Genomic DNA, 27827 nt, shown 5'->3' on the forward strand with positions numbered 1-27827 from the left:
ATTCTTAATTGTTCAGGGCATGACAGGATACAGGGAGAAGGCAGGAGACTGGGGCCGAGAGGAAAATTGGATCAGCCATGATGAAATGGCAGAGCAGACTCGATGGACCAAATGGCCTAATTCTGTTCCTATATCTTATGATTGTATGACTAAAGTATGAATTCTAAAGAATGGAGTGCTCTTAGCCTTCTGGTTATTTTGTCATAAAATTGTGACTCATTGAACAGATCTGCTGATTCTCAGATCATCAGCTGTTTGCATTTAGAGCATGTTGTTTCTTTCAATATGGACCTGAGTGTTATTTTCCAGCAGATGCCTGCCTTGCAGGACTTCTCCCGGTGTGACTGACAAGCTTTGAATAAGTTGGAAAGACTGAGGGTTTGCCCCTGACTCCTCACCTATTACACTGTAACTAAAAGTAGAATTCAAAAACCTCTCAGAACTATTAAAAAATTAATATTTAATGAATTCTAGAGAAAATTAAAACATTAAGAAACACACACATGCACACACACAAAAGCAATACATTTAACTGAACAAAATGCAATCAACTACACATTAAGGATGCAACTGTGTCATGCCAGATCTCTAATGATATTGATTTAGATAGTTGCTAGCAATACTTGGGAATACTTATTAAATTTGCAGCAGACAGGCCCCTTCATGTCTTGTTGATGATGTAACTACCCTAATTCAGTGAATGCTGGCTAAATGTACATAATGGGCAGAGTTCAAAATAATAATGCTGTCTTAAGCAAATTACAAGACTGAGTGATCATGCCACTGGCTTTCTGTGTAGATGTTTTGCAATGATACACAATTTAATATATAGCTGGTATAAATAGGGACCCCTTTAATCTAGTCAAGGAGCATCTTGGTAATGTTCTTGAAGCTTCACGGTTTGACCACAATTCTCCAATGATGGAGAAAATCAATTTTTACCATGTAGCAGTTTTCTTTATCCAATCTAGTGTTCTTTACATGATCATTTATCCTTCAAAGCATTAGGTATTCTCTCCCTGAACTATCAAATGAAAAAGCAGTATTTAAGTACTGAGCAAATATAGATTTTTCTGAACACTTCTGTTGTTAAGGTATTCAGAGATGGGATTCTGTGGGCATGATCGAGACATTGGGATGGTATGTTGCCTCCCTGCGGCCAGGATCAGGGTCCATGGCATTCTCAAGGGCAAGGGTGAGCAGCCAGAAGCCTCTGTGCATATTGGCACCAGTGACATAGGCGGACAAGGTGAGGAGGCGCTGAAGAGAGACTTTAGGGAGCTAGGTAGAAAATCAGGACCACCAAGGTAGTAATCTCTGGATTGCTGCCTGCGCCGTGCACCTGTGAGAATAAGAATAGGATGATTGGACAGGTGAGTTCATGGCTGAGGAAGTTGTGCAGGGCGTGGAGTTTCAGATTTGTGGAACATTGGAATCGGTTCTGTACACCCTGTACAAAAAGGACGGGTAACACTTGAACCTGAGGGGAGTGGTCCAATATCCTTGCAGGCAGGTTTGCTGGAGTTCTTCGGGAGGCTTTAAACTAATTTTGCAAGGGGATGTGAACTGGAGTGATAGTGCTGAGGATGAGGGAGTTGGTTTACAAACAAAGGCAATGTGTAGTGAGACTCCTAGCAAGGAGAGGCTGATGATAGGGCAAAATTACAACCAACAGGATGAGTTGAAATGTAAAAAGCAAGCAAAATCGAAAAGGGTGAATACAGGCTTGAAGGTGTTATATTTGAATGCGTGTAGTATACAGAATAAGACAGGTGAGCTAGTAGCACAGTTACAGATTTGCATATGTGATGTTGTAGGTGCACTGAATCATGAATCATGTTAAAGAAGATTATAGCTGAGAGCTTAATGTCCAAGGACACACATTGTACCAAAAGGACAAGCAGGTAGGCAGAGGAAGTTGTGTTGCTCTGCTAGCAAAAAATGAAATCAAATCATTAGGGAGAAGGGACATACGGTTGGAAGATGTAGAGTCATTGTGGATAGAGCTAAGGAACTGCAAAGGTAGAACAACCCTGATGGGAGTTGTATACCAGACCCCCAAACAGTAGTAAGGATGTGGTCTACAAATTACAATGGGAGATAGAAAACGCATGCCAAAAGGGCAATGTTACAATAATAATGCAGGACTTCAATGTGCAGGAAGATTGGGAAAATCAGATTGGTGCTGACTTCTGGGAAGGGGTGTTTCTAGACTGCCTACAAGATGGCTTCATAGAGCAGCTTGTGGTTGAGCCCTCTAGGGGATCAGCTGTTCTGGATTGGATGTTGTGCAATGAATCGGAATTGATTAGAGAGCTTACGATAAAACAAACCTTCGGCCTGAAATTTGAGAAGCAGAAGCTAAAGTCAGATGTATCAGTATTACAGTATCACAGAGGCATGAGAGAGGAGCTGGCCAAAGCTGACTGAAAAAGGACACTTTTGATGGCAGATGATGGCAGAGCAGCAATGGCTGGAGTTTCTGGAATCAATTCAGAAGGCACAGGATATATATATCCCAAAGAGGAAGAATATTCTAAAGGCAAGATGTCACAATCATGGCTAACAAGAGAAGTCAAAGCCAACATAAAATCCAAAGAGAGGACATATAATAGAGCACAAATTAGTGAGAAGTTAGGGGATTGGGAAGCTTTTAAAAGCCAACAGAATGCAACTAGAAAGTCATTAAGAAGGAAAAAATGGAATACAAAAGTAATCTAGAGAATAATATTAAAGAGGATACTGGAAGTTTCTTCAGATGCATAAGGTGTAAAAGAAAGGTCAGAGTGGATATTGGGCTGCTGGAAAACAACGCTGGAGAGGTAGTAATGGGTACAAGGAAATGGAGAACGAACTGAACATGTACTTTGCATCCATCTTCACTGTGGAAGGCACTAGCAGTATGGTGGAAGTTCCAGAGTGTCAGGGGTCAGAGAGAAGGTTCTTGGGAACTTGAAAGGTCTGAAGGTAGGTAAGATGGTGGACACCCCAGGGTTCTGAAAGAGGAGTGGCTGAAGAGAATGTGGAGGCATTAGTATTGATCTTTTGAGAATCACTGGATTCTGGAATGTTTCTAAAAGACTGGGTAATTGCAAATGTCACTCCACTGTTCGTGAAGCGTGAGAGGCAGAAGAAAGGAAATTATAGGCTAGTTAGTGTGACGTCAGTGATTGGGAAGATGTTAGAATTGATTGTTAAAGATGTGATTTCAGGGTATTTGGAGGCACATGATAAAATAGGCTATAGTCAGCATAGGTTCCTAGAAGGAAAATCTTGCCTGACAAATCTGTTGGAATTCTTTGAAGAAATAATAAGCAGGATAGACAAAGGAGAATCAGTTGATGTTGTGTACTTGGATTTTCAGAAGGCCTTTGGAAAGATGCCAAATATGAGCTGCTTAACAAGCTACATGCCCATGGTAGTACAGGCAAGATTTTAGCATGGATAAAGCAGTGGCTGATTGGCAGGAGGCAAAGAGTGGGAATAAAGGGAGCCTTTTCTGACTGGCTGCTGGTGACTAGTGGTGTTCCACAGGGGTCTGTATTGGGACCGCATATTTGTATTCTATTTGTCACTGATTTGGATGACGGCATTGATGGCTTTGTCGCAAAGTTTGAGGATGATACAAAGATAGGTGGCGGGGCAGGTAGTGTTGAGGAAGCATGGAGCCCGAGATGGACTTAGACAGATTAGAAGAATGGACAAAGAAGTGGTAGATGGAATACAGTGTAGGGAAGTGTATGGTGATGCACCTTGGTTGAAGGAAAAGGGCGCAGACTATCTTCTAATTGAGGAGAAAATTAAAAAATCAGTGGTGAAAAGGGACTTGTGAGCTTTACTGCAGGATTCCCAGAGGTTAACTTGCAGGTTGAGACAGCAGCAAGGATGGCAAATGCAATGTTGGCATTCATTTCAAGAGGACTGGAATATAAAAGCAAGGATGTAATGCTGAAGTTTTATACGGCATTGGTCAGACAGAACTTGGAGTGTTGTAAGCATTTTTGGGCCCTTACTTAGGAAAGGATGTGGTGGCATTGGAGAGGGTCCAGAGAATGTCACAAGAATGTTCCCAAGAATGAGTAGGTTAACGTATCAGGAGCATTTGTTGGCTCTGACCCTGTACTTGCTGGACCAGAGTAAATCAGAATCAGGTTTAATATCACTGGCATATGTTAGGACATCTGTTGTTACGTGGCAGCAGTACATTGCAATACATAATAATAAAAAACTGTAAATTACAGTAAAAAAAAGTTAAATTATACAGTGCTAAAGGGGAAAAAAAGTAGTGAGTTAGCGTTCATGGGTTCAATGTCCATTCAAAAATCTGATGGCAGACGGGAAGACGCTATTTCTGAATCAGTGATTGTGTGCCTTCAAGCTCTGGTACATCCTTCCTGGTGGTAGCAATAAGAAGTGGGCAGGTCCTGTGTAATGGGGGTCCTTGATGATGGATGCTCCCTTTTTGAGGCATCACTCCTTGAAGATGAAGGGAACAAATCCGTGTATTTTATTTGGATTTCACAAAACATTATTTTACAAGAAGTGATTTAACTTAAGTGCATATGGTGGAAATGTGAAGAACTCAGAAAACCGAGGTAAAAGTAAACAAGTTATTTTGCCAAGCGAAGAAGATGAGGGAAACATTAGATGGAATAAAGGATGAATAAAAAAATACTGTTTAAATGGGGAGCAATTGTAGGACACTGCAGTACAAAGGGATTTCGGGGGGCCTTATGCATGAAAGACAAAGAGCTGCCACTCAAATGCAACTAGTAATGGGGGAGGCTGATGGAATGCTGGCCCTTATTTTAAGGAGGATGCAGTATAAAAGTGGAGGAATCATACTGCAACTTCATGGCACTGTTAAGACCATATTTAGAGTTCTTTGAACAATTTGATTCTTAAGGAAAAATATTATTTCATTGGATGCAGTTCAGAGAAGCTTCAATGGGATGGTCCCTGGTTTGGAGAGGTTGTCCTATGAGGAGAGATTAAACAGTTGCGAGTTTAGGAGAAGGAGAGGTAACTCTATTAACACCCTAATGGGAGTTTATCTTATCCTGTCTTTATAAAACCTGTCATCAAAGGAGGTCGAGATTTGGCAGTCCTCTCTCTTGTTTGTGGGAAGACATTTAACCTGAATCTCTCGAATTGCTAAACTTCTGCCCCCACTTTGAACCTAACCATTGTCTATTTTTTGTTAGTTCAGCCAATTCTGTATCAAGATTATACCCACCCCCTTGCAATCAACTCTTATTTTGTTCAGACCACATAATGGAACTATATTCTTAAAGACCCACCTCATACAAAAAATAGCAACTTACAAGGAGGTTGGAGAAGTCAAAGCAATTGCATGAAAAACTTGCTGTCATGGGGCAGATATATATATTTTACAATACAGTAATTAATATTTCTATCTATGTCATGCATGACAGTGGTATCTTAACCGAGTTTCTATAATTTTATACTTCTGTTTTAATTGAAGCACTGACCTGGAGATTATTGTTTGTGAGAAAAGCTGATTCAAATTAACTTCAAAAACTTCAAAGTAAATTTATTATCAAAGTACAAATATGTCTCAATTTACTGCCCTGAGATTCATTTTCTTGCAGGCATTCACAGTAAATACAAAGGTATACAATAAAAGCAATGAAGAACTGCACATAATAAAGATGGATAAACAACTAATGTGCAAAAGACAGCAAATCATGCAAATATAAAAAAGAAAAAATAGTAATTCATAAATAATATTGGGAACATGAGTTGTCATTGAAAGGGAATCCATAGGTTTAGGCTTTTGTTCTGCAAATATTCCTTTAAAAAGAAGTACCATGCGCAGAATTTCTATCTTGATATTTATAATGGCATAGAAAGACATTTTCTCATAGTGGGTTCATGCAAACTCCCAGAAGAGCAATCCCATTCCCCCTGACCACAGGAAACTGCAGTGAGTTGTGGACACAGCTCAGTATATCACAGAAACCAGCCTCCCCCCCTATGGACTCTGTCTATACTTCTTGTTGCCTCAATAAAGCAGCCAGCATAATCAAAGACCCCACCCATCACAAACGTTCTCTCTTCTCCTCTCACCCATCGGGCAGAATGAACAAAAGCCTGAAGGACGTACCACCAGGCTCGAGAACAGTTTCTATCCCACTGTTACGACACTTGAAAGGACCTCTTGTACAATAAGATGGACCTTTGGCCTCACAATCTACCTCGTTATGATCTTGCACTTTAATTTTACCTAAACTGCACTTTTTTGGTAGCTTTTAAATTTTATTTTGCTTTCCCTTATTCTAGCTGAATGCACTGTGTAATGATTTGATCTGTATAAACAGTATGCACGTGAAGCTTTTCACTGTGTATTGCTATATGTGACAATAATAAATCAAAACTCTCCCTTTATTTTCCTTAGGAACATATTTTCCCTCACAGATTCCCATTGACTCTAAATAAGTCTGATTCTTTTTATTGATATACATTTGGTATTTTATGGTAAATAATTCACAGATCAGCTCATCTTTGGAACCTTTGGGAAGAAGTGTTATTCAGAGAGAACATGTGACAGCTCCTGAAAATAGAACCAAACATGGGACTCTGGAGCTATACAGCGCTCTAACTTATTCCATCATGTCACTCACCAAATTAAATTGTTTTACCCAATATAATTCATAAATGTTTTCTGATAATTAGTCAGGAATTGCCGAACTGTGTCAAGACATGTGTATTTTCTGAGCAGCTTAGGTGACACTGTATCCTGGTTATAAATTTGAAAACTTTCAGTCCAGTTTTTGAGGAAAGGACAAATGCAGAGCCTTAGCCATTTGTCAGACAGCAGTAGCCTTTCATCACTTGCTCTCATCCATGAGCTTGCCTGGGGCAATTTTTCATTCAAAGTACCAGTCAGCCAGCTGCTGTCAAGATACAGCAGCTGGTGTATCGTGTGAACAGGGTAAGCATCTGTGTCTCCTTATCCAGTCAGATGGATGAATTGTTTTAAAACTGCATAACACATGATTTAAGAACTACCAGAATATGTTAAATTTCCATGTCAAATTAGGTACAGAAACTGTAAAAGGTATAGAAAGACTACACTATGACATAGGGAGTTGAGCAAAATACTTGAAAATATTCATTTTAAGTGTCCAAAAAGTTAGAATTCGAAGACTTTTCTACTTGTTGAATTAATTTTTTATTGTCAGATGTGATGGACAATAATTAAGACATCCCACTGTTTAAAACACATTTCTGTAGACATGGATAATCCTTTATGTAGGGGTAGTACAACATCCACATGCTATTCTGTTATTTGAAGTGTACATTTGTTGATAAAATAAATTCATTATGTTTATTCTGGATATGTATATATGTGTGTCTCCGGAAGTTACATTCTGATTTGCACTTTAATAATAGAGTGAACTTTATTGCTATTATTACTGATGAGGAGATATATTAATACTGTGGTGGAAAATAATAGTTTGTTCAGTTAAAATGATTTTAGCCTAAGAGCTGAGAGAAATGATAAAGAAATACAGAAAATATTTTATCTAGTAAAATCACAGAAAGGAATAATAAATAAAAAATGATGTTTTTGAGTAACAACATCTCTTATAAGACATATTAATGAAAATACAGTATTGTGCAAAATTCTTAGGCATGTATATATGGCTGGGGAGCCTGAGACTTTTGCACCGTACTATAGTAATTTTATGTAATGCACTGTACTTCTGCTACTGCGAAAGAAACAAATTTCATGGCATATGTGAGTGATGATAAACCTGATTCTGAAAGGGGTGTCTATTATGGACTGGGAGTGGGAAGGGGGGCAGAGAGAATGGGATTATGGTTGGGAAAAGGGGAGGGGCAAGGGAGGAAGCGGGAAGCACCAGAGAGACATTCTGTAATGATCAATAAACCAATTGTTGGGAATTGCCTGATATCTTAAGGCCAGGTGTGTCTGCACCCGCGCCACTTCGCCCCCGCCCTCCCCCGCCCACCCCAGCACTTCTTCTCTGTCACCTACTCCCAGAACCCTCCCATGGTGCTACGCTCTTGTCTTCGGTTCCCAACATCCTTTGTTCCCACTAGGTTTATAAACTCGCTCTCCACTCCACATTGACAAATACAGTACTGTGCAAAAGTCTTAGACACCCTAGCTGTATATATGTGAGTAAGACTGTAATTGATTCTGCTTGTGGGAAAATAAGGGAACAAGTATTCATCATCATCATCATCAGGTGCCATGCCCAGTTTGAGCTTTGAGTGCTACGGCCTACACACTCCTGTTTTGGGTCAAGTGGATCAATTCATTGGTATTCATTTCCAGTTCTCTGGCTGCTGTCTCCACCATCATTTGTCCTTGTCTTCCTCTTGCTTTCTTCCCTTCAATCTTTCCCATAATTACCACTCATTCTAACTCCTCTTTCCTAATCGCATGTCCAATGAAGTTACGTTGCCTTTTCATGATCTCATACATTATTTTTCCTCTTTAATTAATTGCAAGCAGTCAAGGGATTGTTCAGGTTTTTGCTTCTTTAGTTTTTTAAGTTTTACTTTTACATGACATACAACTGGGTTATGGTCACTATTACAGTCCGCACCTGGATATGTTTTGCATTGAGTCACGGAGTTTCTAAACCTTTGGTTTATAGTAGTAAAGTCAATTTGATTTCTAGTGTTATCACCTGGACTTTTCCAGGTCCACAAGCATCTTGGATGGTTTTTAAAGTAGGTATTCATAATGACCTGATTATTCACCTTGCGCCATTCTACGCATTTCTCACCTCGTTCATTTCTTTCCCCTAGTCCAAATTTTCCTATGGTATTTCCATCAGCACCTTATCCTACTTTAGCATTTAGATCTCCCATGACAATAACAATATCTTGAGATTTGCGCAACACACATCAAAGACCTGGTGAAGGGTCTCGGCCTGAAACGTCGACTGTACCTCTTCCTAGAGATGCTGCCTGGCCTGCTGCGTTCACCAGCAACTTTGATGTGTGTTGCTTGAATTTCCTGCATCTGCAGAATTCCTCTTGTTTGCGCTTATCTTGAGATTTGCATCCATTCTTTGCTTGTTCAAGCTCTTCATAGAATTTATCTATATCCTCATTTGTTCCATCTGTTGTCGGTGCATATACCTGTATAATTGCTAAATCAAATGGTTGTCCTCTGAATCTAACAAGGAGCACTCTTTCTGATATTGCCCAATGTCCTAAAACACTTTTTGCCATGTTTTCATCCATAAGAATTCCTACTCCATTCGTATGGGATGTTCCACAAGAATAAACCAGAGTTTTATTTCTAATCTGACATTTTCCAGCACCTATCCAGCGAACTTCACTAATTCCAGGAGAAATCGCCATTTCTCTTCCCAAATGTTCATCAGCCGTTGACATTTGAGGTTGTAGCTTATCCGCCTTCTCCATCATAAGTTCAGTTACTGAACCTGCCGGATCTGCTGTTGGCCTTCGCTCGTATCCTGAGCAGGAACCCTTGCAGGTGCTACCGTTCTGGGTCAGAGCGGCCCTGGGAGCAATGAGTGACTAAGGAGTAACTCTACTTTCCCCAAAGCTCTGAAAGTCCCAATCAGAGCCTCATTACCAGTTGCATTTTAGAGTCATACCCAGGACTAGAACAAGTATTACCATAAGCTATTGCAGGGTATTGAAAAACATTAGATAAATACAAGTTTATTCTGTAAATGACACATGTCATGTCCTAAGTCTTAATCTATTTTGGAAGAAATTGCATGTGTATCTCATCAGGTCAAAAGAGATTGCAGTTGGTAATGTGTCTTGTTGCATTTAGTGCAAAGAATACAACTGCTTTAGATGTAATGCCCACTAACGACTAAAATCACTGGAGTGCCAGTGAGACTAACAAATCTTGAAAAGAAGTAAACATAGGCACTCTGTATCCAGGCAGGCTGTTTGTGATTCTTAAAAAGGGACAAACTGGAAACATTCACTATTTAAGCAACACACACAAAATGCTGGAGGAACTCTGCAGGCCAGGCAGCATCTATGGAAAAAGTTACAGTCGACGTTTCAGCCCAAAACTCTTGGGTAGGGCTGGAGAAAAAAGCTGAGGATTAGATTTGAAAGGGAGAGAGAAACTTGGAGGGGGAGGGATGAATTAAAGAGCTAGGAAGTTGATTGGTGAAAGGGACAGATGGCCAGGGAAGAAAGAAGAAAGGGGGGGGAGGAGCAAAGAGGGAGGCGATGGGTGGGCAAGGAGATAACATGAGAAAGGGACAAGTGGATGAGAAATGGTGAAGGAGGGGTGGGATGTGTGGAGGCATTACTGGACGTTTGAGAAATTGATGTTGATGCCATCAAGTTAGAGGCTACCCAAACGGAATATAAGGTGTTGTTCCTCCAACCTAAGTGTTGCCTTATCCTGACAGAGGAGGAGGCCATGGATGGACATGTTGGAATGGGAATGGGAAGTGGAATTAAAATGGGCGGCCACTGGAAGATCCCACTTGTTCTGGCGGACGAAACGGTCTGGCAGATGCTCGGCGAAGTGGTATCCCAATCTACGTCAGGTCTCACCGATATACAAGAGGCCACAGCAGGAGCACATTCATTATTTCCTTGCCTATTCCTGTGGACTATTCACTATCCAACATTACAGCTTTTTCTGCTGTGGCCCCAGATCCAAATCATGGTTCTAAAATCTCTAAGGATTCCTACTACTCTGATCTAGAAATTACTCACAATATTCTTACACTACTGGGTGTGCAGCAGCAGCAATGTAATTATTCACCTTTGCTGTGACATATACCACAATCTCATATTTCCAGACCTTAATTCCTTTAACTATCAATCCCTTACACTACTTTAATTCTTCATCACTCTTCAGATTTCCTTTATTTCTACTAAACCCATTTATTAACTTATCCTGCAGGCAAGCTCTCTGTCATATATAAGACTACCAAACGTACAGCAGTGAATGATCTGATGCGCTGTATCAAAGTGCAAAGTAAACTTGTTATCAAAGTATGTTACTATATACCACCCTGAAATTCATTTTCTTGCAGGCATTTACAGGAAAAAAGAAATATGATAGAATTTTATGAAAAACTATACTTTTTACTTTATACTTTATTGTCGCCAAATAATTGATACTAGAGTGTACAATCATCACAGCGATATTTGATTCTGCTCTTCGTGCTCCCTGGAATACAAATCGATAGTAAATATTAAAAATTTAAATTATAAATCATAAATAGAAAATAGAAAAGGGAAAGTAAGGTAGTGCAAAAAAACCGAGAGGCAAGCCCGGATATTTGGAGGGTATGGCCCAGATCCGGGTCAGGATCCGTTCAGCAGTCTTATCACAGTTGGAAAGAAGCTGTTGCCAAATCTGGCTGTACGAGTCTTCAAGCTCCTGAGCCTTCTCCCAGAGGGAAGAGGGACAAAAAGTGTGTTGGCTGGGTGGGTCGTGTCCTTGATTATCCTGGCAGCACTGCTCCGACAGCGTGCAGTGTAAAGTGAGTCCAAGGATGGAAGATTGGTTTATGTGATGCGCTGCACCGTGTTCATGATCTTCTGCAGCATCTTTCAGTCTTGGACAGGACAACTTCCATACCAGGTTGTGATGCAACCCAGAAGAATGCTTTCTACGGTGCATCTATAAAAATTAGTGAGGGTTTTAGGGGACAGGCCAAATTTCCTTAGCTTCCTCAGGAAGTAAAGGTGCTGGTGGGCCTTGTTGGCAGTGAACTCTGCTTGGTTGGACTAAGTCAGGTCATTTGTGATATTGACCCCGAGGAACTTAAAGCTTTTGACCTGTTCCACTTGCGCACCACTGATGTAAGTGGCGTCGTGTGGTCCGCTACTCCTGAAGTCAACAACCAATTCGTTCATCTTGCTGACATTGAGGGATAGGTTATTGTCTTCGCAGCATGCCACCAGGTTCTTAATTTTTTCTCTGTACTCAAACTCATCATTACCCGAGATACCGCCTACAATTGTGGTGTCATCACCAAACTTATATATTGAGTTTGATGGAAACTTGGCTACACAATCATGGGTGTACAGTGAGTACAGCAGGGGGCTGAGTACACAATCTTGTGGGGCACCGGTGCTCAGAGTGATTGTAGAGGAGAGCTTGTCCCCTATTTTTACAGCCTGGGTCCTGTCTGTGAGGAAGTTGAAAATCCAGCTGCAGATCTGAGTGCTAAGGCCCAGGTTCCGGAGCTTAAACTATGCATAAACAGACAAAGAATGGCTAACACCATTGTGCGAAAGGAGACAAACTCTGCAAATAAAAACAATACTGAGAACATGAGTTTGTAAAGAGACCTCAAAAGTGAGTCTGAGTTTGTAGAATCAATCCAGAGTAGTGGTGAAGGAAGTTGTCCATGCTGGATTAGGAGCCTGGTGGTTGTTGGGTAATACCTGTTCTCAAACCTGGTAATGTGGGACCTAAGGCTTCTGTACCTTCTGCCCAATGGTACAGAAGAGGGCATGGACTAGGTGGTGGGGGCTCTTGATGATGGATGCTGATCTCTTGTGCCTGTGCTCCATGTAAGTGTACTCAGTGGAGGGGAGGGCTTTGTCTGCAATGGACTGGACTGTATCCACCATTTTCTTTAGCCCTTCCTGTTCCTGGGCATTGGTCTTTCATACTAGGTCTGATGGGATAGTGAGGATACTCTCCACTCAGCTTGTCTAAGGTTTTGGTGATTTGCAAAGTCAACAGAAACTTCAAAGAAAGTAGAGGCACTTACTGCCATCTTTGTAATGACACTTCACATGTTGATTCAGGACAAATTATCTGATATATATTTATGCCAAGGAATTTAAAGCTAGAAGTTGAATTCACAAGGTTTGGATTCCATTTTGAAGTTATACTGACCAATCTATGCAAATTAGTCTGCATCAAATATAACATTGAGAACCTTTTCTGCAATCCACTTAATCTTATTTACCTAAAAGATCTACTAGTCGAGCATGGAGATGAGCCCTAACAGCTGCTTAAATCATTGATCCTTCCCTAAAACTACATTTGGATCTTCAGCAGAACAGACTGGGAGTTGCATTTTGATACCTCTGTTGAGTGTAGGGGAGTTGGCAGCAATAGGCCTTATCGGGTCCATGGTGTGCCCAGAAATGGAGGAGACAAAGCAACAGAGTTTGATATTTTGGAAGAAGTTGAAATGATTGAAATGAAATTTATGAAGATGGGGGATGGACAAAAGGATTGGGACCACTGATGATTCAGAAGTAACATGGGAGAGGATTGGTATTGAAACCAGTGATGTGGCCTTGACTGGAAAAATGAGCTTGGAGGAGGGAGAGGAAAGAAGATTGGGAGGATGACTAGGAGAAACAATGGGAGGGAAATGGGGATCATCATGAGCAAAATGATGTGGATGGAGTTAAAGGAGGAATGTAGAAATTGTGATGAGGATTAGGGGACTTAAAAATGGTCCAAACACATCCATGCCAGTGCTGAGATGTTGGACTGTTTCCATTGTAAATGGGGGTGAAAGAAGCTGTAATGCCATCATAACTACAGAACCTGACACAATATTAGTATTAACACAGACAAAATGCTGGAGGAACTCAGTAGGTCAGGCTGCATCTATGCAGAGGAATAGCAGCTGATTAGGTTAAGACCCTTCATCAGGACTCGTTAGTATTGTTTTCACTATGTTAATTTTATTTATTCATACCATTATGACTGTGACTCTCCACAACTAGTTATTTAAACAATTTGTTCAGTACAATTCATTTTAAACATCGAATCTCATGCCATAAATAGGTGAAAAGCATTAATCATTTTTATTTCTAAAGGAGTGCCAATGTTTTTCTTAGTTGTCTGGATTATAACCTGCTCTTTATAAACATCATCTTTTCTCGAGAGTCTTAAACATTACCAACATGATTTTACATGAAAAAAAACAAACCTTTCAACAGGTTAAAAGTTTTTGTTAGTTTTTTTCCTTTTCCTCCTATGTAATTTCTTTGGTTAAGTGAAGTTGTGCGAATGATGAGTAATATGTTCCAGGCTCTACATCCAAAATGTCATGGACCACCATTGGACTGTTGACCTCATAATTTTATGCAAGAAAAGCGTTTGAGAATTGTGATTACTACTGCACTTTAGTTATAATGTTAATTGATTGGATGGCAACAAAAAAAAATCCTTGTGCAAGGGAGTGAAAAGGAATTGGCACAAGAATGCATCTTTTCCAGATTAGGACATAAAAATAGGGCCTTTTGCATTATGTCACACTTAACAGCAAAGCCTACATATGCAATACAGCAGGTACGCTAAGGATGATAATTGGGGGAAAAAATCTAATATTCTTTACAATAGTACTAAATTTCAGGAAACATGCTGATACTTTGATATAATTTAGAATTATGCATTGTCTTGGTAGCTGCAGAAAGGATAAAACAGTCTTGTTATTTGAAGCCGTGAATCACCATAGATTGTACAAAAGGTAATCTCCCTCTGAATTCCTGATATAGAAACAATTTTGTTATGGAGAATGAAATGAACAAGATTTTTACAACACTTGGGATATCCCAAAGCACTTCTGAGCCTTAAAATATTTTTGAATTGTGGTTTCTGCTCTGTATAGCATTCAGTTTGCTCACAACTACAATGAGAGAAATGACCCAGTTATCTTGTCCTAAGATGGTAGTTGAATCATAATTGTTTCTAGGACATTGGATGAATGCACTGTATCTGGACTCCTGTGATGTTACCATGGAATCTTTAATGCTCACTTAAATTGACAATTTAATCATGGATTTTGGTATCTCTGACTTCACAATTGCTCCTCAGTAACAGGGCTCTGTCAACTCAGATTATGCTCTCAATTTTGGAATGGGGCTAAACGTGTGGCCTTCCATCTCGGAAGTGAATTGTTCTATTGAGCAGTGCCAAATGCTCTTTCCAACAACATTTAAAGGTCATGATTTGTAAGTGGAGTCTCTCAAGAGAGATTGAATTAAAGTGTTTCAGTTTTAAAGATTTGCTGATGCTGTGAAAGAACTATATTTGCATACAGTTCAAATTTTTAGAACAGTACATCATTTTTTGCACAATTATAAACTGAACAATACTGCTTTGAATTAGTTGAAAATTTTGTTTGATATTGTTGGTAATTGTTTATATTTGACCATTAGTATCCTATGCTGTCTTCATTGTTCCCAGCTTTTCATCATTAAAAGTACTTCAATTTCTCTTATGGAAAAACATCAGAAACAGAAGGAGTAGGTAAAATACCCCATGGTCAATAAACTTAATGACTGAGCATCTACAGCTCTCTGACATAGAGACTTTCAAAGACACAGTTCTCTGCATAAAGAAATTTCTCTTTATCTCAATGCTAAATAGCTATTCCCTTATCCTGAGACTTTACAGTCAGAGGACAAAGCCTTTGGTCCTTCACACATCAATCCGTCACCTCATTCTTCTAAATGTCAGTGAATATAGCCCAGTTTGCCAGTTACTTCTCTTTGTGCCGTTGGTATGTGAGAACAAATGCCTCTCTATTATGTTTTCAGAATAACATAAAAACAGTAAATAATTGAGATCCCAGCACAAATCCTTAAAGGGTTCCCAGTCACTTGCTCCTTTTAGAGTATGTTAACCCTACTATCTGTTTAAAGGCATCCATTAGTCTTCACTCTCCAGGGCGCAGGCCTGGTCAAGGTTGTATGGAAGACCAGCAGTTGCCCACGCTGCAAGTCTCCCCTCTCCACAACCCCAATGTTGTCCAAGGGAAGGGCATTAGGACCCGTACAGCTTGGCACCAGTGTCGTCGCAGAGCAATGTATGATTAAGTGCGTTGCTCAAGGACACAACACGTTCCCTCGGCTGGGGCTCGAACTCACGACCTTCAGGTCGCTAGTCCAATGCCTTAACCACTTGGCCACGTGCCCACACACTATCTGTTTACTACCACTCAATCAAATTATCAATTTGTCTTCAGTTCAATAAATCTTCACGTTGGCTGTTGGGATTTAATGTGAAATTTTAGTGGATGCCTCTGAATATCCACAGATGTTCCACAGTTACTTAAGTTACCCACTCAAAAAATAAGTCGATTAATTCAGTGTGACCTAATCTTTACCAATGTGCCTCCAATGAAATGAAAATTCTCTGACTCTCAATTATTCGGGTTGTGGATAAGTATAGAATATAAAAAGCTGGTAACTTATGCATTGATAGGAGTTATGAGAAAGCTACATAAAACTTTGGTTAGATCAGCAATATTGTGAGCACTACTCCTAAGGAAGGTAACATCAGTCTTGGAGATTACTGTAATGATTTCCCAAACTTAAAGTATAACTTAAATCATTAGGGGAAGTCACACAAACCAAGACAGGTGTGAAATCCGTCAATTATGAATGCCTCTGACATCGGAAGACATTCAAAATCTATTTAATTTTTTTTAATTAAACATTTTGAAAGAAAAATAATACATACTGAAGACATAAGACCTTAGAAACAAGCATTTTGTTAAACAATTAATTGTCTCTCATAGCCATTGCAATGAATATATTTGCTGATCATTTGCCATATCTAACTTGGTGCAGGTTGAACAGGCAAACTCTCCCAGCATAAGTGCAGGGAATAACTTAGTTCACATCCCACCTTTACACTTCAATTACTAGGAGACAGTATAGTTTCCAAATATGCCCCATTTGAGGGAGACTAATAGATAGGAGAAAGGCAAAGAAGTATTTCTGCCACCTGAAGACTCCAGGGCGAAGGGCATTGACTAGTCAGATTATCTAGGAGGGAAGTTAGGAAACAAACCAATATGAAAAGAGTGGTGGAAGTTTGAAACTCTCATCCAGGAATGATAAATCTGAGACAAATCAATTTTTGTTATCAAAGTATACTCCAGAGTAAGAATAGAAGGCAGGTAAAGAGAGTTAGCACAAAATGCCAAGATCTCATTGAAGAGTGAACAGACTTGTAGGACTTCACCATACACTCCTTATCCTTCCATTCTTACATTTAATGGTTTACACAATGCTGATATGTTTCTACCCTTAATCAAGCAGGATATTAAAAACAAGAAATTCAAATTCTGTTGGTTAAATTAAGTGACCATGTTTCGGACTATTAATGTTTCTCCTTCTTCATATACCCTTCCTGTTTTTTTAAAGGAATTGCTGGCAAGTGGAGGATAAGGCTAATGCTAACAATGCAGCATATACATCTGGAGAATTGAGTCTGCACACTGATTACCCAGCACTGCACCGTCCTCCTGGGGTAAGTCTGCTTGGAATATTGCCCAAAATCCCTTAATCTACTTTTGATAAACAATATTAGTTACAAAAAAAAATGTGAAACAGTGAAAATTGCATAGTGGTTTGAACCCATGCCTGCTCTTTGATTGAGTGAAAATGCGTGTCAAGCATTATAAACACAAGAAATTTTGCAGGTGCTGGAAATCCACAGTAACATGCAAAAACTTCTGGAGGAACTCAGCAGGCCAGGCTGCGTCTATGGAGAGGATTAAATATTTGACGTTTTGGAACAAAACCCTTCATCAGTGCAGTCCTGATCAAGGATCTCAGCCTAAAACATCGACAGATTATTCTCTCCATAGACATTACCTGACCTGCTTAGTTCCTCCAGCACTTTGTGTGGTGTTAAACGTGTCTGGCATTGCTTCTGGAGCATGACAATATGCAGCTGTTTTGCAGGGAACACAGATCTTTGTCTCAAGGAGCATTTTTTTAAAGGAAAGAAGTAATTGAAAGGCATATGATTTTGTTCTAATAGCAAAGTATTGTATAGCTTTATCGGCTTTAAAAATTGGTAGGGAGAAGATAATTTTTTTTTGCAGGTATACAGGGACACTGGTATATTTGTGTACATTTGGTTACAGGCAACAGAAGGCTTTATATTAAAACAGGTATAAAAATGGTAAATGCTGGAAATAATTACCAGGCCAGGCAGCAATAGTGAAAAGAGAAAAAGAGTGAGCATTTCAGTTAACATAGAACATAGAATAGTACAGCACAATACAGGCCCTTCGGCCCACAATGTTGTGCCGACCCTCTATCCCTGCCTCCCATATAAGCCCCCACCTTAAATTCCTCCATATACCTGTCTAGTAGTCTCTTAAACTTCACTTGTGTATCTGCCTCCTCCACTGACTCAGGCAGTGCATTCCACACACCAACCACTCTCTGAGTAAAAAACCTTCCTCTAATATCCCCCTTGAACTTCCCAACTCTTACCTTAAAGCCATGTCCTCTTGTATTGAGCAGTGGTGCCCTGGGGAAGAGGCGCTGGCTATCCACTCTATCTATTCCTCTTATTATCTTGTACACCTCTATCATGTCTCCTCTCATCCTCCTTCTCTCCGAAGAGTAAAGCCCTAGCTCCCTTAATCTCTGATCATAATGCATACTCTCTAAACCAGGCAGCATTCTGGTAAATCTCTTCTGTACCCTTTCCAGTGCTTCCACATCCTTCCTATAGTGAGTCGACCAGAACTGGACACAGTACTCCAAGTGTGGCCTAACCAGAGTTTTATAGAGCTGCATCATTACATCGCGACTCTTAAACTCTATCCCTCGACTTATGAAAGCTAACACCCCATAAGCTTTCTTAACTACTCTATTTCACCTTTACCCTAACTTCACCTTTATTTCAGGTTTGCAGCATTTCTATATTTATTCTCAAAAATAATCATAATATTTAGTGAAAGTAATGAAACCTTGTCATTTTATCAAAAGAGCATTTTATTCGAGTATATTCTTACTGAAAGATCAAACAGAAGTGCACAGGAAATTGTTGATCTCCAGGAAATCAGAAGGATTACAGAAGGAAATCTGAAGAAATAATTGAAACTGAGTCCATAGGTTGTAGGGACGTTTCAGTGACAGGGGCAAGTGAAATTGATTGAAGTTATCCTCTTTGCTTCAAGAGCCTGTTGTTCGAGGGGTAACAACTGTTTCTGAACCTGGTGGTGTGAGTCCTGAGGCTCCTGTATCTTCTTCCTGATGGCAGCAGCGAGAAAAGAGCATGACCTGGGTGGTGGGGTCACTGATGATGAATGCTACTTTCCTGTGCCAAGGCTTTGTATAGATATGCTCAACGGTGGGGAGGGCTTTACTTGTGATGGACTTGGCCATATCCACTACTTTTTGTAGGATTTTTCATTCAAGGACATTGGTGTTATTATACCAGGCTCTAATGCAGCCAGGCAGGATACTCTCCACGACACAGCTATAAAAGTTTGGTAAAGTTTCAGATGACATGCTAAATCTTCACCAACTCCTAAGGAAGTAGAGGCACTGCCGTGCCTTCTTTATAATTGCATTTACTTGCTGGGCCCATAAGCAAATAATCTATGCTTTTCTAAATATAGATTTATACTGTCCTCTTGAATGTTTCCAGTTGCTCTGATGCTAATGCTCTAGAACCATAGAACAAACAACAACATCCAGAATGAAATGCAGTGGATTCCAGTTAATTGGGGCACATGGGGACCAGTACATTTTGGCCCAATTAAAAAGGTATTAAAAAAGACAAGCTATCGTTTAACGAAGTAACAAATTATGTATTTATATGAAATACAGCACAAATTTGAACATTCTCTATACTACTACAATGCTATAAAACTGTGTATTAGTTCTGAATAGCTACCAACAGAGGCATTCAGTGTATGCTGCCACCTTCTTTTGATTAACTGTAAATGAACAAGATCAACACAGAAACCTTCAAACAATACTATCAATGATTGCATCCTCATTGTAACATTCAAGATGATTGTTGATACATTGAGATTCTTCATAGTTTCTCACTGGTTGAGGTAGTGGAATTGTTACATTTTCACTCCCGCCCATATCTGGTATCTCGAAACCTGAATGCTTGAAACAACAATGAACAAAATAGTCCTGAGTTATCTTACTACTTATTTCTTGCCAACTACCAGTGACAAAAATCACTGCTTTTTGAACGTGCATTTGCTCATGCAAATGGCGCTTTTAAAAATTGCACACTCTAAGCATAGTGTAGCGTCTAACGTCCATACAAGTGCATGCATCTGACACTAAATAGAAACTGTTCAACAACAATGTCTTTCCCCAATTAAATGGCATAGTGTCCTAAATAAATGAAGGGAATCTCGGCTATTTTCTCTATTTTTGTCCTTTAAGAGCAATTCCAAATAAATGGCCGCTCCGATTCACCAATGGACCTATTAACCAGAATCTACTATATTACAGAGGACAGGGAGGAGGTCCGGCCCCTGCACATGTAGCATGCAGGCCCACCGGTTTGTGGACATGCCTTGTTGCTCGTGAACCAGATCCCCAGCTATGGGTAAAATAGCCCCACTGCCTTGTGGGCAGCCTTGGGAGAGACTAAAGCTACGGGGGTAAACCTAGACAGCAAATCCAGAGTGGGGCCCCTAAGGTGGCTGGATGTCATTGAACATCCTTCCGGCCTCTACTGAAGCCAAGCTGGTGCCAAACATATTGCTTCATAAGCTTTCCTTTGGACTACACTGGTGAAGCGACGAAGAGGATCTTGACGACTGGGCATCTCAGGATCTCCAAACCTTCCACCAAGGCTCGTGATGATGATCATCACCACCCATTGTCCTTCGAGACAGAGAGATGACAACCACCGACAACTATATAACAGTTACAGAGAAAGTATAGTGCAGACAAACAATAAGGTATAAGTCCATCATGAGGTAGGTTGTGAGGTCAAGAGTCCCTCATATGGTACTGTTCAGTGGTACTATAGCAGTGAGATAAAAGGTGGCCTTGAACCTGGTGGTTTGTGCTTTCAGACTTGTGAATCTTCTGTCAAATGGGAGACGGGGCAAAGAGAACATGTCCAGCGTGGTTGAGATGGTTGATCATGTTGGCTGCTTTATTGAAGCAGTGAGAGGTGTAGGCAGGTTTCTATGATGTGCTGAGCTGTGTCCACAACTTTCTGCAGATTCTTGTGGTTTTAGTCCATTTAGATGCCTTACTGAGCTGTGATGCCTCCACAAAGAAGAGGAAATCTGCAGATGCTGGAAATCCAAACAACACACACAAAAAGCTGGAGGAACTCAGCAGGCCAGGCAGCATCTATGGAAAAGAGTACGGTCGACATTTCGGGCCGAGATCCTTCAGCATCTTTTCCATAGATGCTGCCTGGCCTGCTGAGTTCCTCCAGCATTTTGTGTTTATTGCTGTGATGCATCCAAATAGGATGCTTTCTATGGTGCATTTATCAAAATTTGTGAGGGCCAAAGGGAACATGCCAAATTTCTATAGACTCCTGAGGAGGTAGAGATACTAGTGCACCTCCTTTTGCAAGGTCTCTACATACTTGGACCATAACGGGAACAGTAAGCTACCAGGCCTGCCCCTCTTCATGACTGTGTGTTGCTAAATTACATTTCCAAATGTCTGTCAGTATCTTCCGCTCATCTGTCTTGTTCATTGCTATCCTTTCATTTAAGGCATTTCTTTCTATTTTCTATTTCTATAGTATACAGGTTTCCCCCGCTATCTGAAAGTAGAGCTTTCCTGTGAAACCTTTCGTGCCGAAATGGCGTAAAGTGAAGAAGCAATTACCATTAATTTATATGGGAAAATTTTTTGAGCGTTCCCAGACCCAAAAAATAACCTGCCAAATCATACCAAATAGCACATAAAACCTAAAATAACACTAACGTATAGTAAAAGCAGGAATGATATGATAAATACACAGCCTATATAAAGTAGAAATAATGTATGTACAGTGTAGTTTCACTTACCAGTATCGGGAAGATTGAGCCAAATTTGTAGGAAAAAATCGGCGTGTACAGGCATGCGCACACACCTGCCCGCGCAAGGCTTCACAGTCATGGTAGTCTTCCTCGGGGTAAACACAAGTTTAAAGCGGGCGCCTTTTTCGTAGAAGCGAAAATCCTCTTTGGAGTTTTCTCGGTTAGCGAAAACAGGTACTAATGTAGGTCTTTTGTAAAAGCAAAGTGGCGTAAAGCGAACTTTCATAAAGCAGGGGACACCTGTATTTCCAACATTGTGTGCTCTGCCTTCCAAATTATCTCATTAATTTTGTGTGTTCCATTTCCAGTTCTGTTTTTCTTTCTTTTGAATCCTTTTCTATCCATTCACTGAAGGGCTCAAAGGGCTAAAATCCTACAGCATTCCTTCCTATACCATCTTATAACCATCTTTTCTATTGAAGTACCTTTGATGTCTAGTCACAGTTGTTATATAGGCAAAACTTCCAGCTGATATACATATGGGTTGTATGGAAAAACGCAATGAGACATATGACTAGTTGAAGACATGTAACTAGTTTTGATGAAGGTTCTCAGCCTGAAACATTGACTATTTATTCCCCTTCCTTAGATGCTGCCTGACCTGCTGAGTTCCTCCTGCATTTTGTGTCTGTTATTCTGGATTTCCAGCATCTGCAGAATTTCTTGTGTTTCTGTGTGTGACCAGTTACTCAGGTTAATGATGCCACGTGAGCACGGACTTGGAGATCAGAGAAGCTCCCAAGCTGCACTTTAAGGAATACCTTGGGACCTTTTATTAGCAGGTACAGCTTCAGTTAATAGTTCATCAGTAAAGTATCGCCTCCGTAGCACAAAGAGTTCCATCAAAGATTAATGTGTTTAAGTCTCCAAAAGCCATCATCTCCTTAGCGCTCATCAACAAGCTTCAAAACCTGGGCTTCTGTACCTCCTTCCACAACTGGATCCTCATTAGGAGACCACAGTAAGTGCGGTTCGGTAGTAACACCTCCGAGCTGACATCAGCACCTCAAGGATACATGCTTTGTCTGCTCCCTCTCTACACAGATGACTGTGTGGCTGGGCACAGCTCAAACACCATGGATAAATTCACTCATGGCACTACTGTTGTTGACAGAATCTCAGCTGGCAATGAGGAGGAATACACCAGCAAGATTGGTCGGCTGGTTGAGTGATTTCACAACAAAAGCCTTGCACTCAGTGTTAGCAAGACAAGGACTTGATTGTGGATTTCAGGAAGGGGGAGTCAGGAGAACACTCTTCAGTCTCATGATTGGTGGGGAGAGGGGTCAACAAAGGATAGGCTGAGGGTGAAGAGCTTCAAGTTCCTTAGTGCTAACATCTCAGAGAATCTATCCTGGTTTGCGAAGATCTGGTATATCATCAAAGACTCTTTTAAATTTCGACACAATCCGTACCCTGGAGAGCATTTGGACTAATTTCATCACCTCCTGGTATTGAGGCCCAGTGCACAGGATCAAAAGAGACTGTAAAAGATTGTGGACTCGGCCAGCTTCATCACTGACACAACCCTCCCCACCGTCGAGAATACCTACATAAAGCGGTGCCTCAGAAAGGTGACATCCATCTGCGGCATGCCCTTTTCTCATTGCTGCCATCAGGGATGAGGTGCAGGAGCGTGAAGACTAACAATCAACATTTTAAGAGCATCTTCTTCCTCTCTGCCATCAGATTTCTGATTAGTTTATGAACCATGAACACTACCTCGCCATTCCTCTTTTGCACGATTTCTTTACTTATTTATATTGTAACTGAAGGCAATTCTTAAGCCTTGCACTGTATTGCTGCCACAAAAAGAAACAAACTTCACAACATACTTTAGTGATGATAAACCTGATTCTGATTCTGTCAAGGCTGACATCTGAAGTGAGCACTAAATGGAGTTTGTTTTTTGAAAACTCTGCACTTTAGAGAGTTTGTGACTGTGAATCTGCACTCGTAACATACCAGATTCTGCAGTGGACTTTTCCATATGCAATGTCTATCTCTGGACCAACAGATGCAAGACCTGGAAGTGTCAACCAGATTATTTTTTCACAATTAACTATTTACACTTTCAAGACTGCAGCCTCCTTTCTCTGATTAAGTTATATAAAAATTTTTACATGGGAAATCAGTTAGTTTTATTCTGCCTTCTAGGTTACTAAGCTACTATTTAATTTATCTGGAGTTATACTGTAACTATAGTGATTTGATTGTGAGCTACTCTCCGGCCCACAGAGTCCTCGATCACAGGAAGAGGCAAGCCTTTGCACCACTTCAAGGTGCAGTCCTACCCTCTTCCATATCTTTTTCTCTGGCACTTTAATGAATATTTTGTAAGTTCTTCATCAGAGCAGATTGCTGATGCTTGTGCAGACATGGCGTTTGCCTGCACCTCTTTTCTAAGCGACGTGTACAAAGTGCTGAAGGGACTCAGCAGTTTGGGCGACATCTATGGAAAGGAAGGAATATCCAACGCTTCTGGTTGAGACCCTTCCTCAGGACTGGAAGAGGTGGGGGAGGGCATACAAGCTGACAGGTGAAATGATCAGGACTTCTCCAAGTAGCTGCTGTGTTTCAGCTCAGTGAAACAGTCTGTATATACCCATAAAGAACTCATTGATTTTGGAATTTCAGACCAACATGGAGGCTGATTCAGAGCTGCCTCTCTCTATAGCCAGTTGATTATTCACAATGCTATGCTGAAATCTCAGAGAGTCTGAAACAAATTCCAAGGCAAGTGCCATTTTCCATTAAAAATGAACAGAGCCACTTCAAAGCAGTTGGATGTATCTGTCAATGATTTGTGTTTCATATTGATATCTGTGCTTCCGAATCTCTCTACACTTGTCATTCAGTTGTCGGAAATCACATGGTAAGCTTTCCGTAAGTCTTTCCAGCTGTAATTGAGGATTGGAACTAATCCTCAAGATTTACATGGGAATGAGCAACGTCAAATTGTGCTGATTTGCAAAATTCCATGCACACATACCTGTCCTGAAGTTTAACATAAAAATATTAAGTTCAGACTCAACGTAAAACCGCAATTTTTATAAACACAAGAACAAATTTCATGTCATCTAAGTCATCAGTGAGTCAGATTCTAATTTTGACAATGGACATGTAGTTGGCAAATTAACTTCTATATAGTCAATCATTTTGTTGTGAGTAATGTATCAGATTTTTCTTGGAAAAAGAGGCAGTTATATTGCTGGTGCAACAAAAGGTTTCAGAGGTACAGAGAGATAATTCTGTTAAACTAGAAGTCGTGGCTGATCACACCATATACAACCAAATAAGCCACCAAGGTTCATTTTCGAAGTTCAAAGTAAAATTTATTGCCACAGTACATACATGTCGCCACATACAACTCTGAGATTCTTTTTCTGTGTGCATACTTAGCAAATCTATAGAGCAGTAACTGTAAACTGTAAATGTCAGGAACTGTTAACTGTAAACAAACTGCAAATACAGATATAAGTAAATAGCTATAAGTTACAAGCATGAAATACCAATATAACAGAGTCCTTAAATGAGTGTAACTGTCCCCTTTTGTTTAAGAGCCTGATGGTTGAGGGATAGTAACTGTTCTTGAACCTGGTGGTGCGAGTCCTGAGGCACCTGTACCTTCTCCCTGATGGCAGCAGTGAGAAAAGAGCATGGCCTGGGTGATGAGGATCTTTCATGCTCCTTTTCTTCGGCAACATTTCACGTAGGTGTGCTCAATGGTTGGGAGGGTTTTATCGGTGATGTACTGGGCTGAATCTACTACCTTTTGTAGGATTTTCCACTCAAAGGCATTGGTGTTCCCATACCAGGTCGTAATGCACACTTTCCACCACACATCTATGGAAGTTTGCCAAGGTTTTCGATGACATGCCGAACCTCTGCAGACTCCTGAGCAAGTCGAAGCCCTGTTGTGCTTTTCTCGCAATAATATTTATATGATAGGTCCAGAACAGGTCCTCTGAAATAGTGACACTCAGGAATTTAAAGTTACTGACCTTCTCCACCTCTGATCCTCGGATGATTACTGACTCATGGTGGACCTCTCATTTCCCTCTGCTGAAGACTACAATCAGTTCCTTGGTCTTTATTGTCATTTAGTGAGAAGTTGTTGTTATTACATCACTCAGCCAAGTTTTCAATCTCCCTCTTGCATGCTGATTGATACAGCCCACAACGGTCATCAGCAAACTTGTAAATGGTTTTGGAGCTGTACTTAGCCACACAGTCATAGGTGTAAAGCAGGTAGAGCAGGGGGTTAAGTACACATCCCTGTGGCGTTCCTGTGCTGATGGAGATTGTGGAGGAGATGTTTTTGCCAATTCAAACTGACTGTGGTCTACAAATGAGCAAATCCTGGATCCAATTGCATAGAGGGATAACATTAATAAGTAGTTAATGTAAAGTGATAGAGAACCTTGGTTCAATGCATATGAATGGTAGTCTGAACTGTTATGATTAGAAATAAGACTGACAGTACTCAGTAGGTCAGAGAGCATCAGTGGGATGAGACACAGAGTTAATATTTAGGTTCAAGGTCCTCAACAGAACTGGGAAAGGGAGAAAATAAGTCAATTTTCAGTAGACTAGCAGGTGAAGGTTTGCCTATTTTGGATTTTTGGATAAGGGGTATTTAACCTGTACTAGCAAACAAATACGTGTAACATTAACACATTTGGTCTCACCCTATCAGAGATATTCTTTTGTCATCCATGCTTCCCTGACTCTCCTGTAACTGAAAACTACCTTGATTTCACTTTCTCAGTTCTAATGAATGGATCTCAAACATGAAATGTGAACACTGATGCTCACTGACCCATTTAAATGTTTCTAGCAGTTTCTGTTTTATTTCAGATTTTCAGAATCTGATTTATTTTAGGTTCTCAGTTACTGTCCTGGTTAGTTTGGCCACTTTTATTAGAAAAGCAGAAACCTACTTGTGGATTTCTATGTAATTTGATTTAAAGTCGTAAGTGTCTTCTAGGCAAGATGGCGCTGACCTACAGTCTCCATCAAGATCATGGCTCAGATTGAGTTGCTTTTCAACTTCATAGGGATGGTTTTGAGGATGGGGGGGTGGAGTTAGGGATCAAGTTGGAGCTGAGGGACAGAGATGAGGAAGAGTTGGTTGTCAGGCTGGATGGCCTCAGATCTGCTTACGACGGCCAACAATATGGACGTGTGACAAAGGAGGCTAGTCTCTGCCCCGTGCTTGAAAGCCAGCAATATGATTGTGTGCCAAAGAACCTCTGGAGTCTATGCCTCCGCTCAGCGTTTGAAGGCCAACGACATGGATGGATAACAAAGGACATCCTGAGTCTAAGCCTACGCTCTGTGCTCAAAGGCCAGCGATATGGATGGGTGACAAAGGACAAACGGAGTCTAGAACATCCGTGGGTCTCAGGGTCGAATGTCCGTGTGAGCAGAAGCCACAAAGGCCAGTCAGCAAGCCCAGAGTTCGAGGTCTGGGGTTTGGGGTCCTAGCAGCTCACCCAGGATTCAGTACTGAAGGTCATTCGGAAAGCATAAAGTCAAAGCCTGATGGTAGGAGACCTGATCTTGAATTGGAAGACCCTTTGTTTGGGTAGGGGCGTGGGACGGAGGAAATGGGCTTGTTTTGCTGTTGCCTGTTATGTTCTGAGTTGTTCTGCCAAACATTGCGGGCATGTTATGTTGGTCCTGTAATGTGTGGCGACACTCGCGGGCTGGTCCAATCCCATGCTTCAGATGTGTTGGTTGTTAACGTAAACGAAGCACTTCGCTGTATGTACGTGAGGTAAATAAATGAATCGGTATCTCCATTTGTCCCTACTTGCCTGACACCTAAAGCAAACTGTTGCACTGCAGGACAGCAGGGAAGGGAGTCTGAAAATCTTGTGGTTTAGACAGCCTCATGCTCCTAGTTTAAAGGGGAGGAAGCCTGGCGGCAAACTGGCAGTTAAAAATAATATGACAGGTCATTAAAAAGTGTTAAAAATAAATTAAAAACCAACCCTTTACATTTGTAGAAGTATATAAAAACTTATTTCCTGAAAGACCTTTTCTGCC

General features: G+C 40.6%; 1 protein-coding gene across 5 annotated transcripts in view; it reads left to right on the forward strand.

The window, feature by feature from the left end:
* bbox1 (butyrobetaine (gamma), 2-oxoglutarate dioxygenase (gamma-butyrobetaine hydroxylase) 1) overlaps positions 1–27827 on the forward strand; it is a 207157-nt gene that overhangs the window by 137787 nt on the left and 41543 nt on the right. For all 5 annotated transcript variants that reach the window (XM_072272701.1, XM_072272703.1, XM_072272700.1 and 2 more), the window contains exon 5: positions 17152–17257. In XM_072272701.1, coding sequence (XP_072128802.1) covers positions 17152–17257 — 106 coding nt within the window. The remainder of the gene's footprint in view (positions 1–17151; positions 17258–27827) is intronic.

The sequence above is a fragment of the Mobula birostris genome, chromosome 11 (assembly GCF_030028105.1).
Source record: "Mobula birostris isolate sMobBir1 chromosome 11, sMobBir1.hap1, whole genome shotgun sequence".
In the NCBI taxonomy this organism is placed as follows: domain Eukaryota; kingdom Metazoa; phylum Chordata; class Chondrichthyes; order Myliobatiformes; family Myliobatidae; genus Mobula; species Mobula birostris.